Raw genomic sequence first — 24,732 nt, 5'->3', positions numbered from 1 at the left:
GGTGCGTTAAAAATATTATAACAGACAGACATATAAAATAACATATACAGATGGTTGATATCTTTAAACTGACTATAGGTCAAAATAAATCTAAACGAAAATAAACGAAATTCCAAATATACCGTATCACCACTACACTATGCTATTAGCTTTAATTGTGTAGATATTCTATAATAAGCTTATGGTCATTATGCAGGTGATTGTTTATTTTTACCAGTGGTAAAGTTTGTGTTAGATTGTATCAACAGATTTCTTTGAGTAAAGAATAGCAAAGCATGCTGCTGATAATGTATTATTAAAAAGAGCATAGATAATGGTCATTTTACCTAAAGTGTATTAACAAATACTCAAAATAGATTAATCTTCTAATCCATAACAAAATGTATTAATTTGATTTAATGTGGAGATGAAAATTTTGTATACATTTAATGTATTAAGAGGTTTTATGTTTCACCTTTCATCACATCACAGAACTAAATGCAAAATAGGCTAGCCGAAGATTTGAAATTAATTTTAAAAAACTAAAAAAAATAAAAGTATTAAAATTGGGACACTGGGAGCTATTTTTCATTTTGATAAAAAAATATCAGTAATCTTACTACACGTTCTTGTTATTAGTCCCTGACCAATCCAATCAGAGCGGACTAGGTTTTGTCTCCTTCCCTCTGTCTGTCTGTCTGTCTGTCTGTTTGTCCATCCCACATACATGTATACACGTAGTTTTGCAGATGTTTTTTCCCAAAATACCTCAATATATAATTGATCTAAAATTTTGTGTATATCATGTACAGTTCCAGAACAAGTTTGGATTTCATGGCGATATACATGTACCCATGTATGGCTCTTGAACTTAGGAGATACAAACAAAATTTGGGTCCAGTAGGTGACATGTATTGCTTTAGCAGTACTCTCTGAATGATATATATATATATTTCTTTGTGGGCCTTTCTTTGATGAATGGTGAAGAAATAATTTCTGTTGCAATTTGTGGTGGGTCATTTCATAAATTGACTGGACTATTTACCAAGCCAGTTTATTTGTTCATTATGTATCTTATAATTGTACCATTACAATAAACAGTTGGATATATATATATATATATATATATATATATATAATATACAAAAATTTATGCTGTTGTACATGTTATATTCTTTTATGTGATTTTAACACTGTAACACAACAAAATAAAATATTTAATTTATCAACATTTTGTTTGAATTAGCTCATTTTGTTTACTGTTTAATTATGCCATTAAATTTAAAATATAGAGCTCACAAAAAGTAGGGGATATTGATTTGTATACTTGCAATGAAAGAGAAGGTATAATATTATTTAATACAATAATGTTAACAGTTTATTATATAACATTTAGTGAAATATAAAATATCAGTGAAATAAAAGTGTTATCAGTCACTCGGTGACAATAACACATTTTAGAGTGAAAATTTCACTCTAAAATGTGTTATCGTCACTGTAGAAAGTGTTATCTTCATTGTAAGAAAGCCGGAACTATTTTGCTGCTGGTATTTTAAAAATAAAGATAAATTGCCAAAAGTTATATAATAAATAGAAAATTTCATGGTTTTTGTAAAATATGATTTATATCTCATCTCGTGAAGTTTTCAATCATATGACACAAAAAATGAAATATCCTCTATTTATTTCAAAAATACATTTAATAAAAAAATGCGTCAAAACGTGCATGGCATCAACATCGCATACTGTGAAAGTTAAAAAGTTTCTTTTTTATTAATGACACCACTAGAGCACTTTGATTTATTAACCATCGGTTATTGGATATCCCGATTTGGCTATTTCTCTTTCCAGTGCACCCACGACTGGTATATCAAATACCATGGTATGTGCTATCCTATATATGGTATGGTGATTATAAAAGATGCCTTGCTATTAATAAAAAAAATGTAGCGGGTTTCCTGTCAAGGACTACATGTATATGTTAGGCCACATATGGGGACAGGCTCTCGTTGCAAGAGCAATTGCCATCACCAGTAGACTGGGGTTGGGAGAGGAAAAAGGAACAGTGGTGCCCTGTATGTCTGCACCTAAATAAATGTAACAAATTGAGAATACTACATGAGCGGCCGTTAGATGCCATTTATTTTACAACGAATTGTTTAAAAACGTGTATCTAACGAGCGAAAGCGAGTTGATACGTTTTTGAACAACGAGTTGTAAGGTAAATGGTATCTAAGTAACACGAATGTTATATTCTATTTCTTACATATCTTCAGAAAAGTTTTAAAATAAATTTAAATGCCTTTTCCAACTAAAGTGTATGTACGGCCCTAGCGCTTATAATTAACTTGTGCGTCAGAACAGAACAGAACAGAACTTTATTTACTCTCAGGCCGTAAACCACGGCATATGAGGTACATAATACAATTATACATATATTTTGACAAGATGGCAAACGTATAAGTATTTCACATAAATAAATAAATAAATAAACAAATATATATATATTTATATATACATACATACATACATACATACATACATAAAATACATATCCATATAGGTATTTTAGCCGGAGGACTTTAAGGTATTCATAAATAAATACATAAATTATAAATTTACAGAAAATTGACAATTTACGAAGGACAACACAGACAAGTCAATTTCAGGTTAACTTGTACGTCACGGAGTGATCGATTCAACCGTTCTTTTTTTTCATTGGATGGTATGGCATTGGTGACCTGGTCATCACCTAGGAGAAGCCAGTCGTATGTCTTTAAAATGTTATGGCACGTATGTGTGTTAACACTATATGTGTTACCAAAAATAACGAATGGTGTTCTCACCAACGGGTGTGTAAGAAAAACATAAACTCCGAAACAATACACAACCATCAATATAGAATCAGACCCAAATATACTAGACGAACTTTTAACAAGACAAGTATCACAACAACCAAATACTACCCCGGATCAAACCATTAAAATAAAATAAATTAAGATAACTTTACAGACTTTAAAACAACAAAGCATGTGGTTTAGACCAAATAACAAACAACATGCTCAAATACGGAAGTCATGTTATAATATCGCCTCGAGCCAAATTATGTTCCAATGTGGAAACCTACCGTCAACCTAGATAGAAGGTTATAGAACTCCAATACATAAAACTATAGAGGCATTACTATTACAAGCTGCGTAGGAAAAATTCTCTCCTCTATACTAAATAGAATACTAACACAGCATGTAGAATCTGAAAATCTAATTGCTGACAATCAGGCTGGCTTCAGAGAAAACAAGAACGGCAGATAATATCTTTATATTAAAAACCGCTGGTCAACAAATATATTGAACAATCAAAGGGCAAACTACTTTTGTTTCATCGACTTCCATAAAGCCTTTGTTTGGCGACTTGGTTTACTCCTTGAACTACTCAGAATGTGTATAGGAGGGACATTTTACCACATTTCGAAAAACTATGTATAGCAAAACTATACTATCAGTAAAATTAACAACAAACTCACTGATAATGTTACTTCAACAATAGGAGTGAAACAGGGTGATAACTCAAGTCCCACTATGTTTAATATCTTCCTAGGGGATATGACATTTTCCAATAACTGCGACCTACCACATTTACAGAATGAAAGAATATCACATTTACTATTGGCAGACGACTTGGTGCTCGTATATGAAATCCAACTAGGCCTACAAAATGCACTAGATGAGTTTCACACCTACTGCCAAGAATGGCATTTAACCAAAAGGGGAAAAACCAAAGCAAATTACACTTTAATATGGAATGGAATATCGCATGTAAAAGTGAACTAGGCCGATATCCATTAATAACTGAAATAAATACAAAAAGCTTAAGTTCACTCGTCACATCTAGAAAACATACCACAGAAACGTACTTTATTATATTATGATGCAGTCCAATGCAGCAAACTGATCAACAGGAATGAAAAAAAAAAATGTTTCCACAACATGATAAAAAAAAAACAATATTGATATAACAGAATTCAGCGTTATTCTAAAGAAACAAAAAGCACTAAAAACAATAAATGAAAAAATTACACCACCTACAGACAACATTATCTACAGAAACTGAAAAATTCCAAAAAAAAGGTATATATTACAAACATATTACACACCATATAGACTTGCAACATATCTGGAAATACTTAACAACTGTAATCTAAGACAGCTCACCCAAATAAGAATATGTATACATCGCCTTGAAATTGAAAGAGGTTAATACCAGAAACCACCGAGAAACAACAGGTTATGCAAACTATGCAGCACCACAGTTGAGGACGAAACACATTTTCTTATTAATTGTCCTGAGCTTGATATTAGAAGACTTTTTTTTCTTTTTAAAAACTCATGGATTAGTTTCTCGCATTCCAATCAATGAACAGCTATGAACAATGCTACTGTATTATCAATTGCCCTGTTGCCCATCTTGTAACAATAGCACACAGCTCTGTTGGGACTTACATGCAGCAAGAAATAGTTTTGTTAGCTAAAACACTTATTGAATAATATGTGGTAAGTCGCTATGTAGCACTAATAACTATAAATTGTTTATTCTGTATATATTTAGTCGTTCATTATTCTTATCATTAGCTTTATTATTGCTGGGTCACCAGACTGTTTATATGTATAATTATATGTATACATCATATGTAAGCACGGTAATTCGTTGTAATTCGCCATCAAAATATATTGAAAAAACCCAGAAAGAATACAATTTGTAGGAGAGTTTTTTCACCTAGGGAGCAGGTCAACTAGCCCCAGTGGTTGGTCAACTCGCCCCACACTGTTAGTCAACTGACCCCCAAAATGACACCAACTCACCCCAGCGGTTGGTCAACTTGCCCCAGATAGACTTTATTTTTTCCAAAGTATAATATATTAAAAGTGATGGAACTGCAACATATTTCATTCTGGCACACACTGGGAGTTCAAAGATGTAAATTGTCACAGTAGTAACACCAAACTGGGCGACCAACTTTCCGGAATTTTTCGAAAAATCCAGAATTTTAATCCCGTACCCGGAATTCCGGAATTGATACCAAATATCCGGATTTTTTTCTTCAAATTTACTAACAACTGTTTTTTTAAGTAACTAATTCTTATTGCATTCTCCATTTCATCCTGAACTCTGTTATAGTCTACATATATTGTCTACTGTTTTGTGCCATTACTAAGACGTCTGTCTATTTGCTGTCTTTGTCAACAGCCGACCAATGAAAATGATTTTTGACAAGCGAGTAAACTGAAACCATATATGAAAATGTTCTTACGTTCTTACTTGGGTAGTTTATGTATTTATTTATAATATAATTTCAAATCTCATATAGCCTACTCAGGGCCGTAGCTAGCGGGGAGAGTCGAAAGGGGGCAGTTGCCCTCCCCCCCCCCCCCCCCCCGAAAAAAATATAGAAACTGGAAAAAAAAATTCTTCTTAATCGTTTAAGGAGTTTTAGACTATTAACTACTCAGTCCCCCCCCCCCCCCAAAAAAAAAAACCCCAAAAAAAACCCACCACCAAAAAAACAAACAAAAAACCCTCTAGCTACGGCCCTGCTACTTACATTCCTACTGGACAGACATCGGTTCTATGGCGATGCATTCAATTTCGCCACGGTGGGTGTAAACCTGATTATATAACAGAACACTGCGATCGTAACCCCCCCCCCCCCCCAAAAAAAAAAAAAAAAAAAACACCACCAAAAACCGGATCCACAATTCTCTTCTTTCCATTTGCTTTCATGTGCAACATTTCACTAAATAATGTTTTTGGCCACCAGTAATCTAATTAAATTATAAACATTTGTATATTTTTACAAACCATTGTCAGTTTTTACCGCGATTTTTTTCTTTACACTGGCACCCCAAAAATGTTGCTCTAATAGTAATGTAGCGTAATGCTGAACGGTAGCCAGTGGGTACCAAACGTTTTGTCCCTGAACCAGTTTGTCACAAATCAGTTCGACCCCACTGATAAAATAGTGCAAAAATAACATTGGTCCCAAGTTTGTTTGTCACTTTATTACTAATATGTAGGTGGGAGTGTGTGTGTGTGTGTGTGTGGTTAATGCTGTTAATTGCTGTACTAGGTATAGAAACATTGTTTACACTGATGAATATATTTAGCATGTTTTACTGGACAAACCATAAAGTAGACCTATGCCTAAAAAGGAAGTAGAAACAGTCTGCCACTTAATTTATACTTTTACTATTGAATATTAGTGTGATGTATCTCTGTGGGTGTTGTTATTTTGCAAATATATCTCAAACATGGCATTTTTCGCGCTGTTTAAAAAAAAAAAAAAAAAAAAAAAAATGAAAGTGGCCTTTTCACGCGCTTTAAATTATTGTTTTGAAAAGGTCATTTGAGCTTAAAAATGAAAATATCAGACAATTCCGGGAAAATATTTCCATTAGATTGGTCGTCCTGACCCCCCCCCCCCACACACACACATACACACACACACACACATACATACATATATATATATATATATATATATATATATATATATTGCCTTGCCTAATCATTCCTTTATGGAAATAAGGGACAAACTCACAAACGTCGTTAAAATAGGCTTGCCAGTTCATTGTAATAGATCATTGTGTATCCGATATTAGGATCTCCCCATTTTAATAAGTGATCGTAATAGCGGAGTTTCACTGTAATATTAATAAATAAAATGACACCAAAGTTGTAAACGTCCATTTTTAATGTTGTCACATTTATTTACGGACAGTAAAGTTGAGATTGGGGCGAGTTGTTAAAACACTGGGCTAGTTGGTAACCTTTTTGGAGCGAGTTGACCAGCATTCAAAACCCACCCCCCTTCCAGGCCATGAACGTTTTTTTTTCTCTCTTCCTATGGCGCTCGCATAGTATAGGTCTCATCATATACATTGCTTTCATGGCCATACCAACTTTTAATTGATTCCGTCGCTCCTACCTTCACACGCGCAAAATACGTGAACACACACACACAAAAACAACACCCACCGAAAAAACAACCACTCCAAAAAAAAAAAAAAAAATCAACGTAACCATGCGCGAAACGTAATTTCCGTTTCCGATTTTTACAAATACTTTATAAACAAGAAAACGGCAGATTTACAAAGTTCAGTTTTGGATGTTAGATTATAGATTGCAAACACACCAATGAATAAAACATCAGAGTCAGTCGATAGACCAATACCATGTTTCATGTTTAACTTTCTTGCTGAGAAGAAGTTTAAGCCAAACGAAATGGATGAAGAAACTTCGGAAGTGAAAAAGCCAATGACGGAGGGATATATGAAAATATTGGACACAATGTGCGTGAGCTTAATGTTAAAACTGTATTAGGCTAGGGTGTCAGCAGCAGGGATCAATCTCAGAAAGCATCGTAAACCTATCATCTACATCTAAACCACAATTCGCATTACTATAGTCCTTCACACATGGAATGCCTTTTATTTCAGGTGATGCGCTAGTTCCGGATCACTTCAAACAAACTTGAGCATTCTGTCAACATGCACGCGTATGACATTAAAAGAAATGCTTGGTAATAAAGACAATCAGCCATATAAATAAACAGTGATATAAAATGTAAATTTAGGTAAACATTTGACATCAAAAATAGTGTTGTTCGAGCTGCCAGTTGCGGATCACTTTGTCCAGTTCTGGATCAGTTTTGAAAATAGGGGCTTTCGCCTTGAAAAACACTATTTCCAACATCTGAGTACTTTCGTGGATTCTGCCTGACGTATTTTATGGTCATTTGCAACTCTATGAGCTACCCACCCCTGATTACGTCCCTAATTAGCCATTTCTAAAATCGATTGAAAATCAACGATGTCGTCCCATGACGTCAGACGTACGGGGCTTGTGTCAAAAATTAAGGCGCACAGTAAGTGAAAGAGCCACACACTTTCTAGGTGGGGATGTGATCCTTATTATTTTCGTTTTGTACTGTCAACAAGTACGAATTATATTTGATTTCTGGCATTATATTAAATAATTATTATTATTATTATTATTAAATGATATTTTTCATTTATTACCGTAATACTACTACTACTACTACTAATATAATTAGTATTACTACTACTACTACTAGTATTATTATATTGATGATATTTAAGTCACATTTTCTGTGTGAAAGGAACAAAGGCTTGAAAAATCTGCATCTTTTATTGGAAATAGAAAGAAATGACATGTCAGCAAAATATCAAATTGGGACTGTTTTGTATTTATCATAATATTAAAATTAAGCAAGTAATTTTGAAGCAGGACGGTTAGACCCCTAGTTAATAATAGTAAATATTAATATAATGATACACACTAAACAGTCACAAAGTGATTTTTATTTTTTTATTTTTTTATTCCTTCATTGGGATGCTCTTTTGACGTGTTGTACCATTTTCCCTTTTACGCCGCAAAATATTTCCTGGATCTGTTAAATGCAGAATTATTTTCAAAGACGGTTTAAAGACTATGACTAGCTCAGATTGACCTTGCGAATACACAGATTAGTCGCCGACTGACTTATGCTTCAGCCACACCGGATCACAGGTGCTTGATTAGCGGATATCAAAATAAATTCTTATTAAAAAATATTTGCAAAATAAGCTAATAAAAACAATACAAAACATCATCTAACCACAATTTTACCTTTCTGTCACGTATTTGAAAGTGTCTTAATATCGACCCCTGTCTTAACTATTATAGTAGACGGGGGTCGATATTAAGACACTTTCAAATACGTGACAGAAAGGTAAAATTTTGGTTAGATGATGTTTTGTATTGTTTTTATTAGCTTATTTTGCAAATATTTTTTAATTTAAAAAATAAGAAGAATTTATTTTGATATTCGCTAATCAAGCACCTGTGCATTGGATCGTACGTTTTCTGAATCGTGCGATTGGTGGCAATTTGGCCAAGGTACGACAAATCGGCAATGTTTGCTACGATCTCCATTTGACTCATAAGACTGGTGGTAGGTCATCGTACGATTGGTGGTACGCGTGGACGTGCCATCACCAACAACTGGAGAATATCAATCGTAGGTAATCGTGCGACTAGTTGTGGTGATCGATCGCACCCAATCGCAGGCAGTCGTGAGACGGGTTGCTCGATACGGAGGGTAAAATTACATCTATGTATCCAAATACATCTCGGAAATTAATGGATATATTTTGTTTTAATTTTTAGATAGATTTAGTAAGATAATTGCTGTTTAAAATTTGTAAAAGTGCATGAAATAAAATGTCCACTAAAAAACCCATAACCACCCAATATACGCCTTTGAATATATTTAGTTTTTATTACGTACCCTCAAATTATTTTCTAGCAGAAAGCCTGCTACCGTTGGCAGAGGTTAGAACAATTGGTCGTCTAATTTTCGACTTATACCATAAAATAATATAATTAATCACTTTTGGCATCTAGCAGTTTAAAGCAAAATTTACAATAGTTACCACTTGGAATAAGCATCATATATTATTTTGTTTTGTTTTACCTGTAATATATTTTCACCAGGACTTCCTTCTTCCTCCATGAATGATTAAAGAAAATAACACTGGATATATTGTAATTATTTTTGTTTTATTCCAATATATAAAAACAAATGTGTTTTATGTCAATATATGGAGCAAACTACTTGAAAGAGTTGGTTTGAAATCGTGATTACAGAATCCTAAAGATAAAGGAACTGGCTTCTAACCTCAGCCTCTACATATTATCGACATCTGTAGGAAAGATATTTGGTGTGTGTGTGTGTGTGTGTGTGTGTGTGTGTGTGGGGGTAATCAGTCTCTAGTGAGGGATACAAATAAGATTATCATCTATATTTATGTAGAGTAGTGAAAATTTAAAACATACTTTTTCGTCCTCAAGTGTGGCATGGAGAACAAGCCCCTAGGTCCGACCCACCCCCACCCCACCCCAGTTCCTACGAGCCTGGTGTATTTTATATTAATAAATACAAAGACTACATAATGATATTGTCGATATGACATTAGTTGTAAAGTGATTGTCAGTATGTGGCAACATTATAATATTTTCCAACATTTCTGTGTTTCTGTGCCCAGCTGTGGACAGTTCCAGCAGACGGGTAACACATTTGCTTAATAATAAAAAATACACGGTTTAACCAAACATATTAAAACTTGAAGAATAACTAGTCAAGATAACAAAGAAAATTGTGCTAATTTTAGTCTTTTGTTAAAATATTATATCTTGCTTTGGTGAGGAGGGGACGCTTTTTTTTGCAAATTTGCGAAATTGGCCTCTGGAATATCCACTGGCCGTGTCATGTTTACATCTATGCTGAACAAGATTTATGATGAAATATTACATTTTGTGTGTTTTTCTTCATATTAGGTCCATTTGCTTCAGTTTACATTGAAAAAAGTCATAAAAATATGTTTAAAAAATGCTTGTTGTATGCTACCGTATGGCCTATGTTCGATCGCAAGTCTAGACTCCACATCTCTGCTAAAATCCGTGCACACGTGTCTTGTATTTGCCCCATAAGGCCCCGTATCCATAGACTGTTCCCTTGTAGTGTATTCCCTTGTTCCGTGTTCGCTTGTGGGGCGCCACATAGACAATGAACCTTTGTTTTGCTTAGTGGCCGTTCGCATAGGTTGAACCCGGGGAACGTGGCCTTGTGCACGGCACGTGTGACCTACTGACTGGGAACACAGGAAATGAAAATGCTCATTCGTTTTCATACGCCACAAGAGTGTACAAGCCATTTAGGTGTTAATAGTCATATGAAGCTATTCTCAATATGAGTGAAGCAGCATTTATTGAGGAGGTGAGAGAACATGAGCTGCAGTGGGACCCTACAAATAAGGATTACCATGACAAACACCAGTAGTTCGGTTCATCCTTTAGTTATAAACAAAATAATTTTTGCATTAAAAGCTTTTGTGATTTCCTTGATTTCCACGTTTCTGTTCAACGTTTGTTTTATAAGATAATCACGTGGTGATAAGTAGAATAAATGAGTAGTACACACGCCACAGGGAACATGCTATGGAGACAAGGTCAGGTCACAAGGTCACAACGCCACAAGGTCACAAGTTCACAAGAGAACAGTCTATGGATACGGGGCCGAAGACGATTCAGTATTGTTGCCCGCCCTCTCAATGAGAGAGCCCTCCATTCCATTGCTTGCCAATCTGATTAAAATTAGCTCTACTGGGTCTACGAGTAGATCTAACAGCATTGCGTGCACTCCCATGTCCAGGTAATATTTTATCTATATATAATAATTTAAATATCGACTAATCACACTTCGCCTTCTATAGTGTTATTCGGGAGCATACAAATTCTAAAAAATATCGGGTGAGACTGCAAAAAGCGAACTTGTTGGTCTGTTTCGACATTAAAAAACGGGGATGGGGGGGGGGGGGGAGTGCATTAATAAACTCTGGATTGCATACTAGTATAAATAGATTTTATGGCTATACTATCACGCTTTTGTTTTCGTCTTGAAACGAAAGTTCGACGTTAAAATTTTATATTGAAATTAGTTTCCGGCATCACTTCGTATACCCTCGGCATAATTCCGAATGTTTTCAAATGGTTTTCAAATCACTGGCATGATTTTTCAAGTAAGGTTTTCATTGGTCGAATGAAAGGTCAGCTGAACATGAGCTCCAACGGGCTGCTGTTAGAACCACAGGTAATAGTAATTAACAAGTGGAGCTAATTTTTATTAGGTTGATGCAGGAAAGTCAGCCGGCGACTGATCTATGTATTCGCAAGGTCAATCTGAGTTTGTACCTAGCCTTTAGGCCTTCGTTGGAAATAATTCTGCATTCAGGAGCAGATCCAGGAAATATGTTGCGGGGGAGGGGGACTAACCGGAAAAGGTCATCCCAATGAAGGACTTGATTAAAAAAAAAAAAAATCCACTTTGTGACTGTTTAGTGTGTATCATTATATTAATATTTATCATTATTAATGTTACATTATCTGGTTACCATATTATAACATCATGTACAAATGTGAAATACAAGCTCAAATGCTCTTTTAAAAAAGTCGTGTGTGTTCGCTATGAACGGATATCGTCAAACGTATACGCTTGATTCGTCGCCTGTGCCGCCATAGCTCGGCAAAGCACAAACGACAGCCTGTTGTCAGTTTCAGTTAATACGTGCGTTTGCCGATTTTAAATTGTAGGGTTCGTCTGAAAAAATTAAAAGAGAAATCTTGCGCTGTAGTTAAAACCGGTTTGATCTTGACAACGTATTATCGACAGTCGTACCTTCCTATTTCAGAATTGATATTTTATAAAGTGTTAGTAGAACTTTCAAAGTTTAGTTTGTATACTAGTAACACATTAATCATGTATATATTTTAAAAATAAAATATACTAAAGTAGACAATGAACGTTTTCACTTCTTAATTTTACGTGTTAAAATCGACAAATTCAAATAAATATTATTTTGTTTGGAAAGGGTAAAGTTGGGGGGGGGGGGGTGTTTAACGACATCAAAGATAAAGCATATTGATTTAATAATCATCCGACCCCATACAACCGTAAATAAAATGTGTTGAGTGCGTCGTTAAATAAAACATATCCTATCCTTCCTTCCATCTACTGATGGATGTCAACATTTGATAATTTTGACATATAATCTTAGAGAGGAATCGGGTGCATGTGCAGGGGGAGGGTATTGGAGGTCGAAACCCTTACTTGCCCAAGCTTAAAACAAATTGAAATGTATTTTTTGGGGGAGCATAGTTCCATATAAACTTCGCTTAACACAGTCTATAACCCCAACCCCGCTGAAATCCCTGCACACGCGCCTTGGAAACCCGCTACATTTTTTTTAGCAAGGGATTGTTTATATGTACCATCCCACAGACAGGATATCACATACCATGGTCTTTTTGTATACCCGCCGATGGGGATCGATCCTAAACTGACCGCGCATTTCCAAAAACCACCTTTTTCGGTCAAAGTAATGAATAAAAATAACATATAGTCTTGAAAAATATTACGTAAATCGAACACAGTACCCTCTTCCTCTACCCCTAGAACGTTACGTAATTAGTAACACCCCCTTACATGTAACGCGTATGCAAACAGCTGGCCACCGTCAAAATTTCAAGGCAAATCCCCCACTCACCGACCCCTGGAAAGGCGTTGTACCATACCTCAATGGATATAAATATGTTTTGGAGATATGAGACGACCCCTCAATCAAGACAGTTAAATTTGTTCAAAACTGCGAAATCTCACGTGATGTCTTGTTGGGGAATTCTATACTTGTGATAAGCCAATGAAAACCGAGATCGGTACGAGCCCGTCAAAAGTGTTTCCACTTTCAAAATCATGGCTTTGTTGTTGACCTGGATAAGCCAGCGTAGTGAAACCAATGCGGAGTGCGGCGTCATATATGCACCAAACGTAATTGGATTTTCTGTTCTATATGCTTAACTAATAAAAATATTCCAGGGAATGTAGTTTTAACTGTGGGTCTAACCGTCCTGCTTTAAAATTACTTGCTTAATTATAATACTATGATAAATACTAAAAAATCCCAAAGTTGATATTTTGCTGATATGTCATTTCTTTCTATTTCTCCGACGCCATATAACCGTATATAAACTTCTTTCTATTTCCAATAAAAGGTGTTGATTGTTCAAGCCTTTTGATCCTTTCACAAAGAAAATGTAACTTTTAAACGTCATCAATATATTATTATTATTATTATTATTATTATTGATATATACGGTAATAAATAAACATATTATTTATTATTTTATTATTATATTACAGAATGTCAGAAATCAAATATAATTCGTACTTGTTGAAAGTACAAAACGAAAATAATAAGGATCGCATCCCCACCTAGAAAGTGTGTGGCTCTTTCACTTAATGTGCGCCTTAATTTTTGACACAAGCCCCGTACATCTGACGTCATGGGACGCCATCGTTGATTTTCAATCGATTTTAGAAATGGCTAATTAGGGGCGTAATCAGGGGGTAGGTACCTCATGGAGTTGCAAATGGCCGTAAAATATTTCAGGCAGGATCCACGAACGTACTAAAAGTGCTAAGATGTTGGAAATAGTAACCCGCTATTTTCGAAACTGATCCGGAAGTGGACAAAGTGATCCGCAACTGGCGTAAGTTCGCCAGCTCGAACAGTAGGCCTACTGTTTTTTTTTGTTTGTGTCAAATGTTTACCTAAATTTATATTTTATATCACTGTTTATTTATATGGTTGATTGTCTTTATTACCAAGCATTTCTTTTAAAGTCATACGGGACCATTTTGACAGAATTCATAATTTTGTTTGAAATGATCCGGAACTGGTGCGTCGCCTGTAGGCTATTTATTTTCGAGCAGATTGTTTTCTAAATTGCGTACAAAAATAATAATTTTTGGTTATTTCCAAAACACTCTCATTCATAAATCGAACCAACTGAAATTATTTACGAAAAACATTTGTGTTGGCATATGGGACGGACTATAGTCTAACAGTATAACTAATATTGTACACTTATTTCATTTCCTTCGTCCTTTTAATGTTCAATCTTCCGTAATGATGTAATTTTCTGCGTGAAATAGATGCCAAACATAATAACTAATTCGCACACGGAAACTTACGCTCATTTGCAAAACTGGCTCCTGTTTTGGAGTGTGTCCACAAGCCCTCCGCTGTAATATGTTGTCTCAACATACAAACAGGGGGAGGGTTAGAGGACACTCGAGCAACATTTATGCTAAACACATGTAGTGCACGTGCGTTCGGGTCCTGGTTAGAGTTTATGGGTGTTTAACTGGTACCACTCGATGGAACGAGCCATACCCTGTGTTATTATTATTACTCTTTTTTTTTTTTTTTTTTTTTTTTTTTTTTTTTTTACTAAAGCCTTTTTCACTCTCTATATTTATATAAAATAATAAATATTAAAGTGAAAAGGAAGAAAAATCAAGAAGAAGAAAAAACGTAGGTCTATGACCATACCAGCCACGGATACTAAACTTGCTAAAGTTCAAACCACATTGTTAACACCTACGACAAATTATTCTCCTACCTTTAATTACTTTTGAGATTTCCCCTACATTTTGTCCAGACAGAAATCGTATAAAACCCATTGAAATGACACAGATTCGACATACTAGATGGTAACCATGTCACCTATATTGACTTCGCTGAAATCTCCTAGAACAAAAAACGTGTAGGCTGCCATTTTGCATTTTTATGGAATACGCTCCAAGAGGGGTGGAAGGATATGACGTAATCTTACAGTGTTTTGACGTGTTATCGTATAGGCAATCATGACGTCATATTAATTACTTCACATACTTCGCAGGCTTCCGCCCCTCTTGAAGAGTATTCCATTAAAAAACAATGGCAGACAGCCCAAAATTACATGCTTTTAGTCCTAGATCTCATCGAAATCGATATAGGTGACATGGTTAATTTTTATTATGTGAAATTTATGACAATGTAATGGTTTTTAATGTACAATTTTATGTTTGTAACTAGGAGAGGGCCTCGTAAGTTGGATAATTTGCGTCCAACCCTTGTGTGTGTGTGTGTGTGTGTGTGTGTGTTTATATATATATATATATATATATATATATATATATATATATATATATATATATATATATATATATATATATATATATATATATTAATGCAATTTCTTTTTATTTACGATTTCTGTCTGGACAAAATGTTGAAAAAATCTAAAGGTAATTAAGGTAGGAGAGTAATTTATCGTAGTTGTTAACACTGTCGTTCGGACTTTAGGAGGTTCGCAGATGGGGGATATACAGTAACATGCAACCACCTGGATCCGCGCCTACATGCAATACCTGCTGAGCTCTGCTCAAAGTGAAATTGACAGTTATTGTGATAGAGGTGATAGGCGAGTAAATACATATCAGACAGTATCATAATCTAAACACTAGGCGAGTAAATACATATCAGACAGTATCATAATCTAAACATTAGCTCGCATATCTGTTCTTGCCCATTTTATAAAACCCGACTGGTGTCCCCAAACTTCACCATTCACGCTCATGTACCATGAAGCCGCGATTTTACCCACGGGCTGTCGGGTCCTCATTGGAGTTTATGGGTGTTTTGTTAGTACCACTCCCCCCCCCCCCCCCCCCCCTCTCACCAGTAATATGTTTGATTTAATTAAGGAAAGAAAAAACTTTTCTATTTGGAGAAAACAATATATATTATATATTTATATAAGAATTGTTTGTAATTTTTTGTTAATCTTTCAATGTACAACAGTCACAAATTGTACGAAATCGATTTTATACTAAATTTATGACTGTTGTATCAAAGGCGGTGGTATGTGATATTCTGTCTGTGGGATGGTGCGTATAAAAGACCCCTTGCTAATAATGGGAATATGTAGCGGGTTTCCTCTCTAAGACTATCACAATTATCAAACACATTCAATGTACGATGATCAATAAATCAATGTGCTCTAGTGCTGTCGTTCAACAAAACAAACTTTTAAAATCGATAAATTCACAACAAAATGACAATTGTTTATAATTACAAACAACACAACTTATTTAGTTAAAAATATATATAATTCATAAATTAGTTTTTAACGTTCTTCCCTTGACCTGTTTTACGAAATGACATCCTAGTTCACATATGCAAAACCAAAATCCAGCCTGTGCTGGTGCGGTATGAAAATTTGTTCACGATTATACATGTATTGCCCATAATTAGTCCTTATTTAGTAATTTTGTTTGTTTCTTGTTTATGCATATGTTTTGCATCCAGTTCCGTATATGGAATGTTTATATGCAATAAAGTTTTTATCTTTATCTTTTATCTTAAGATAAGATAAGATAAACTTTATTGCATATAAACATTCCACATTTGCAACTGGGTGCAAAACGTAACATTTGTACAAGTATGGCACATACAAACAGGATACTAAACTAATTATTGGTTAATACATAAACAAGTTTACACACTACACCTGCACAAGCAGGATCCTAGTTTTGCATAATAAATATACATTTTTCATGCTTGTACCACGCGTTGATGTCGGTCCCTTTGATTTTACTCGTGGCGTATCCCATAGTTAGACCACGGGCGTATCTGACCTAAATTTTAGCGATTGCTGAATGGCTGAAGAAAGTTACGCCTACAGGTCACATATAGTTCAGTAGGAAGTAAATTAGAACATTGTTTTAAAAAGTAACACTTTCACTAACATTAGTAATAAAGTTACAATATAAATCTGTAAATATAACAATTATTTTCTTAAAAACCTCCAACAAAAAACACCCAAACAAACAATAATTAAATATTAAATAGTTTCGATTCATTTTCCATTACATAACTTATTAGTTGCAACATTTAAAAAAGACACCTCCTGTATTGAGGGAGTTAGCAGCGTTAAAAAGAACGCCTATAGCAAGAGGTCATGGCACACCACCCACTTTTCCATGTTACACTGTTCAGAAGGCTTGAAATGTATTTTAACACCTAAAATTCAAGTATTTTGATCCACAGACATTCGCCTCAACCCCGCCCCTATTTTCAAATACACTCCGCGGGCCCTGTATACGTCTTGAAAAGCACACACACACACACACACACACCCACACCCACACCCACACCCACACACCTGTTAAATATATATTCGTCTGTTATAACTATACAGGCTCGTAGCCAATGGGATCGACCCCCTTACCGGTGGTGTTTTTTGTTTAGTTTTTTTCATTATCCCAGCGGTAGTTTCTTCTTTAAAAATAAAATAAATAAATAAATAAAAATTAACAAAAAACAACAACAATCATTCACAAACTGTGAATCGGCGAAGCCGTTTAAACATATAGCTTTGCGGATGATTTTTGTTTTGTTTGTAATTTGTGGCTAAATATAGCATGATCACAATATATGTGTGCTATTGATTTATGGAAAAAACTTAGTGTTGAATGATAAACATAAAACAGTGACGTCACTAGTTATGCGTGCGACAGTCTCAAGACCCCACACCAAAACAAAAACATAAACAAACAACATTTTTCGACTATCAATGGAATTATTTGGTTGCAGTGTTTTATAGGCATATAGCTGAAGGTATAAACTTTATGTTTCGGCGCAAAAATTAATCAGTATATTTGGCGGGAACCGCCATTATTGCAACTTTGACATAGCACCTCTGATGAGCTGTCTTGCATATAATAATCCAAATAATCCCGTGGCAGGAGCTTGAAACCTACATATTACAGGCGCGGATCCAGAATGTTTTAATAAAGAGGTCCCAAAACCTGTTGCTGTTTTTGAAAATAGAATTTAAAGGTCCTTGACAGGTGGACGGGATAAGTTTGCATTTTTGTACATTCTGTAATATACATGTATATTGTTTGACCACAGATAGGGGGGCCCGTGTCCCTTGAGCCCCTGTCTGAATCCCCGCCTGCATTTCCCCATCTTGTGTGCGTGCGCGTGCGTGTGCGCACATTATTTGTAAGGTAATGCCTGTTGTTTTTTGATGTCCATTGTCATTGTGTGTGAGAAGAAACATGCTACCGCCACTTAATGATACATGATACGGAGATGATGATCATTTTGATGAAGACGACGATGGTGGTTGTGGTGGCGGTGGTGATACAAATTAATATTAAAATAGTAAATATTACAATAATAATATAATATTGATCTTTCATGGTATTAATTTTTTCCCCAGCCAAATGCCTGAAGACATCCTGTGTTGTCAATTTAATCCAGATGGTTCCGAGCTGGCAGTTGGGATGGTCGATGGAACAATTCAGGTTAATCTAGTCATACGAAACTGTAAACAGAAAATGCATTGTCATAAATACAACAACGACGACATTTATACTACTACTACTACTACTACTACTACTACTACTACTACTACTACTACCACCACTACCACTACTACTACTTCTACTTCTACTGCTTCTACTAATACTAATACTACTACTACTTCTACTACTGCTACTACTACTGCTACTACTACTACTACTTCTACTGCTACTACTACTACTACTACTGCTACTACTACTACCATTACCACTACTACTACTTCTACTTCTACTGCTTCTACTAATACTACTACTACTTCTACTACTGCTACTGATACTGCTACTACTTCTACTGCTACTACTACTACTGCTACTACTACTACTACTACTACTACTACTTCTACTACTACTGCTACTACTATTATTACAACACAACAACACTACTACTATTACTATTAATTTACTTTTTACTGTCTACGAAAAAATGCCAATACAGGTACACAAGACTTGTACTCGTACACACACTCACGCACCCAGGAAAACGCAAGCATATGGACGTGTGTCAAAATGGGCATCAACGCGCTCCATACACGCACTCGCACACTCAAGCTGTATCCTAACCGGGCGCGTGCGACGCGAGCGACGCGAGCGACACGACACTATTTATATCCTAACCAGACGCGACCGTAGCGACAGTATCATTTTTGAAACTTTGATCCACCACTGAAGACAAGTTAAACCTATCAGGGTATGTATTAAAATGTTCTATCATCTTAATGCAAAGCTACCTGTGGATATCAGTATACAGTTATAAGATGACATTACCAATGGTAGATATAGTTGTATTGTAACACTGGATCCCATTCAAAAATAACAATTGTATATGTTGGGCAGTGTTGGAGGGTTGTACATATTTGTGAAAATTTTTCATATAGCTACGATATGCATTTAAACATGCAATAATTGATAGCCGTTTCATCGCCTAGATGTATTGCACATGTGGACATGAGTCCATTCTGTGTGAAATATAGCATTATCCTTGTTTATTATACAAATGATTTACATAAAATATTTTGCTTCTAAATTGTCACTTTTTACATTATCTTACCTAATGTACCATCTTTAACATTGCAGGTAGAAACATGCACATTGATAGACGCAGTGCTGCAGTTCTACTGCTCCTGCGACGTCATCGTAGAAAGCGAAAGCGAATTTGGGTACATGACATTAACGCAAAAAAGAATGAGTTTGGAGAATATCACCGTTTGGTGAGTGAACTGCTGTTGGACAGTCAGAGATTCCAGCGATATTTCTGGATGAACGCAAATCAAATGGAATGTTTGCTGAATTTAGTTGGCCCTCATATCACTAAGCAGAACACCAATTACAGAAAAGCAATCGAACCAAAACAGAGGCTAGCTATAACATTACGGTGAATAGAAATACAATCTTAATTTCCTTTTCCTTTACTAAGTTGACATTGATGTCCTCATTTCACAGAACACAAAAGAAACATTTTATTTTTATTTTTCTCAAACATGACATTGATATTAGTTGATTACTATTTAATTGTTGATAATAGGAAGTGGGGTTGTCCTGCATTTGGTAAGTAACTTTCCCGCTGTGGTTATCTGGATGCTGAGGTTGGCCAGCGTCTAGGTTAAAAGTGGCTTGGCTGAATTGGAAAACGACTTTGTTGATAGGTTTGGTGTTGGTTCTCGACAGAAGACGTTTCAGGTTGCATCATGGTCTGTTGCGGGAACGGACATTGGTTCTGTTGCTGGGATTGCTCATCCATGGCCTCCAGCTCATTCAGTACATTCAAAATTTGTATTTTTGCCCGAGTCTGGGTGCGTTTCCGTAATCGTCTTACAGTGGGGCCCAAACTAAGCAAAAATTGGTCAATATCATCCTGGACTGGCTGGGTTGATGGTTCAGGCGTATCGAGTATTTCTAACAACCTTTCATCCACTTCATCTATCTTGGTTTTACGCCTTTTGGGTTTTGCATGTGAAAGTGGCAAACTCTGGGTTGAAACTGGACTTGGACTAACGTTACACTGTATTGGTTTGAATGCACACTCTCTTTTGACCACACTGTCACAGTCACTTTCGTCTTCTGCTTGTCCTGTTTTTTCGGTCTGTTAATCATCACTGAATGTAGTCTGCTCACCTTCCCCTTGCTTGTCTACATGATCCAGATTACTTCTAGAGCTACACAATAAATACAAACATTAATTGTTAACAATGAAATGAATTATTTAAATAATAATTAGAGACAACTCTCTAATAGTTTTTACTAAAAGTCTTTTGAACGCCGCCTTGTGTACATGTACATTGTTTGTTTTACATAATACACTTTAAAATTATTTTAATGGCTTATGAAGTTGGTAATGTATTCCTTGTTTACACTGCAGCTGTTAATATAATAATATTGTAAGGTTTGGCCCTACATATATAAACATAAGTTGTCACCATACTAATAGTGTTTCCTTTCTTTATGCTGTATAAAGTGGGTTTGTGTTAGTCAAGTTATATTCTCTATATAAATCATTAATGCACTATGGATACCTCCTTAACTGAACATAGGGTTGCAGAAAACACATGACTTGAGAAAACTTCCATTCCTTCAACATCTTTGACCTTCCTGATCCGCTGGGTCGTTTCTGTTTTTTCAAGTTCCGAACATAATAATCTCTGAGATTCTTCCAACGTTGTTTGCACTCATCACCTAAAATGTAATATTCATTTTATTTTCACAGATTCTTAGCTACAGGACATTCCTATGCAAGCCTCGCCTACAGTTACCGCGTGGGAATAGAGACAGTGTCTAATATAATCGAGGAAACATGCCTTGCTATTGTCACCTCCCTTGTCAATATCTTTATGCCTAAATTAACTGAACAGGATTGGATACAGATTGCTAATAGGTTTGGAGAACGTTTGAATTTCCCCAATTGCATAGGCGCCATTGATGGGAAGCACATCGTCATCCATTCACCATCAAACACTGGAACTCTTTTCTTTAACTACAAGGGGACGTTCTCGGTTGTTCTCTTGGCCCTTGTAGATGGCGATTATCGCTTTCGAATGATACAGTGTGGGGATTTTGGCAGGACCAGTGACGCTGGCTGCTATTCAAATTCAAGAATAGGCAACGGTATGGAAGACAAGAGCATGCATGTACCAGGTGATGTTTTTCTTCCAGGTACACATGAACTGGGCAAAATGCCATATGTTATTGTAGGGGATGCAGCATTTCTTTTGAACACATACCTGATGAGACTATATCCTGGACACAACCTTTCTGACGACAAAAGAATGTTCAACTATCGCTTATCAAGGGCACGCAGGATAGTGGAAAATGCGTTTGGAATTCTTATTGCCAGATGGAGAATCTTCCACACAAAGATCCACATGGATCCAAGAAAAGTGGATACCGTTATTGAAGCTACCTGCCTTCTTCACAACTACTTACAGCAGCCCAGTGAAAACAACGAATCGTGGTTGCAGGAGAAGGCTGGGGATAAAGGAGACACAACCATTGCAAGTGTCTCACAATTTGGGGGCAATCGAGCATCTCGGGGGGCATTTTTGGTTAGGGATCGATTTGCTCAATACTTTACATCCGAACAGGGGCGAGTGGCATGGCAAAACAATAAGATAAATGCTACTAACTGAATTTTTAACAAAAACGAACATTGTTTCAATTGTTCAATAAATACCAAACAAAATACGTTGTAATTCTGTTTTTATTTCATTTGTGTCAAGATTAGCTGTAGTCCTCCCTGGGCGCCCCCACCACCCCCACTCACCCCCACTTGAGCGTAGTATCAGGGCTGTGTATTTGGTCATCCCTGGGCGCCCCCTCCCCCCACTCACCCACACTTGAGCATAGTCCCAGCCTTACTCCTTATTAATAGTGATTTTATAAAAGTTTCATGTAACATCCCTTTTGTATTTTTTAATAAAACAGTTAATTTGTGAATAATAAACAAAACATTAACATCTTCTTCACTGTGTTTGTGTTGTTGTTGTGGGGGTTTTTTTGGGGGGAGGGGGGGGGGAGCTGCTCACCTTCCCTCCACCCCGAGTAGGACTGGACCTTCCTAGAAGCTTATACATGCATGTTATTAATAAAACACACACATTACTTACTAGGTAAACCTAGAGTTTTTCCAATATTCTTCCAGGCATTTTCTTTTCTGTTGTTATCTTTGTACGTTGACAAAGAACAATCGTAAACTACTGGTAACTTCTGAACGAAATGGATGAGTTGTTCATCTTCCATTTTCATGTACTGGGGAAATAATCTTGTTTGTGATTGGTTAATATATTTTAGACGCTCGTGTAGCGCGATAAAAAATAGAAACAATTCCTATCGGTATTGTGTCGCGCGCTCAGCTAGCTCAGACTTTCGCGCCGTACGCGTGCAGTTAGGATGCTACAATTGAAATCAATGGTTTCTAAAATCGCTCGCGTCGCACGCGCCCGGTTAGGATACAGCTTAAAGCTGTATCCTAACCGGCCGCGAGCGATTATTTTAGAAATCATTGAATTCAATTGCCGTATCCTAACTGGACACGTGCGACGCGACACATTTATCCGTCGCGCCGTACGCGTGCGGTTAGGATACGGCGATTCTAACCAATGATTTCTAAAATAATCGCTCGTATCGCTCGCGTCGCTCGCGGCCGGTTAGGATACAGCTTCACTGTAACACACTGTATTTGTTTTGGTTTTCTGTGTGTTTCAGATTCTGAACGTTCAAACAAGCAGGACGGTGTTCAGTCTGGAGCTCGATACTTTGAACCAATGCCGCCATCCTGTGACACATCTAAAGTACATGCATCCGACCAGACAAGACGCACTCCTCATTGCAACATGTAGAGTATTTAATACAGCTCTTTGTTCTGGTTTAGTTCTTCTCATCGTTTGGTGGGGGTGAATGGGAAGGGTCAGTTTACCCTTTTTCGAAATTTCAATGTGTTTTCAGATGACGAGCTGTACAAATGTTAAACATACTAGTGGATAGTCATTTTCAAGTTGGATTGAATAAAGTAAGACAGTCAGTTTGTGAGTGGGGAGTTTGCTGCACACTTTAACTTAATGCAAACACTTGTAAAGGACATGTTGAATGAATACAGAGGGATATTTCTCGTTCCAGCCAGTGCACCACGACTGGTATCAAAGGTCGAGGTATGTACTACCCTATCTGTGGGATGGTGCATATAAATGATTCCTTGCTGCTAATCGAAAAGAGTAGCCCATGAGGTGGCGACTGCGTGTTTCATCTCTCAATATATGTGTGGTCCTTAACCATATGTCTGACGCCATATAACCGTAAATAAAATGTGTTGAGTGCGTCATTAAATTTCCTTCCTTCCTTTCATCCCTGCTCCGAGACAAGCAGCTTCCTCAGAATGCATGTTCTATGCTAAGGTAAAGTCGTATGAGTATTTACAGGACGTTACATCCTTGTACCATTTGTAGGACTGACACTCCCTGGGAGATCCTTACAGTATGTTACATCCTAGCACCGCCTGTAGGACTGCCACTACCCGGGAGATCCTTACATAACGTTACATCCTAGCACCGCCTGTAGGACTGCCACTCCCTGGGATATCCTTACATAACGTTACATCCTAGCACCGCCTGTAGGACTGCCACTCCCCGGGAGATCCTTACAGTATGTTACATCCTAGCACCGCCTGTAGGACTGCCACTCCCTGGGATATCCTTACATAACGTTACATCCTAGCACCGCCTGTAGGACTGCCACTCCCCGGAAGATCCTTACATGACGTTACATCCTAGCACCACCTGTAGGACTTCCACTCTTCGGGAGATCCTTACATGACGTTACATCCTAGCACCGCCTGTAGGACTGCCACTCCCCGGGATATCCTTACATGACATTACATCCTAGCATCGCCTGTAGGA

The 24,732-nt window shown here is 36.5% G+C and overlaps 1 protein-coding gene across 1 annotated transcript in view; it reads left to right on the top strand.

Moving 5' to 3' along the window:
- Positions 1-7,088: 7,088 nt before the first annotated feature.
- The window catches only part of LOC121368200 (uncharacterized WD repeat-containing protein alr3466-like), a 34,489-nt gene continuing 16,845 nt past the window's right edge, over positions 7,089-24,732 (top strand). Inside the window, exons 1-3 of the mRNA XM_041492831.1 lie at positions 7,089-7,325; positions 18,709-18,793; positions 23,546-23,675. Coding sequence (XP_041348765.1) covers positions 7,171-7,325; positions 18,709-18,793; positions 23,546-23,675 — 370 coding nt within the window. The 5' untranslated portion in view covers positions 7,089-7,170. The remainder of the gene's footprint in view (positions 7,326-18,708; positions 18,794-23,545; positions 23,676-24,732) is intronic.

Source organism: Gigantopelta aegis, chromosome 3, assembly GCF_016097555.1.
Source record: "Gigantopelta aegis isolate Gae_Host chromosome 3, Gae_host_genome, whole genome shotgun sequence".
NCBI lineage: Eukaryota > Metazoa > Mollusca > Gastropoda > Neomphalida > Peltospiridae > Gigantopelta > Gigantopelta aegis.
This window is presented reverse-complemented; position numbering and strand designations above follow the sequence as displayed.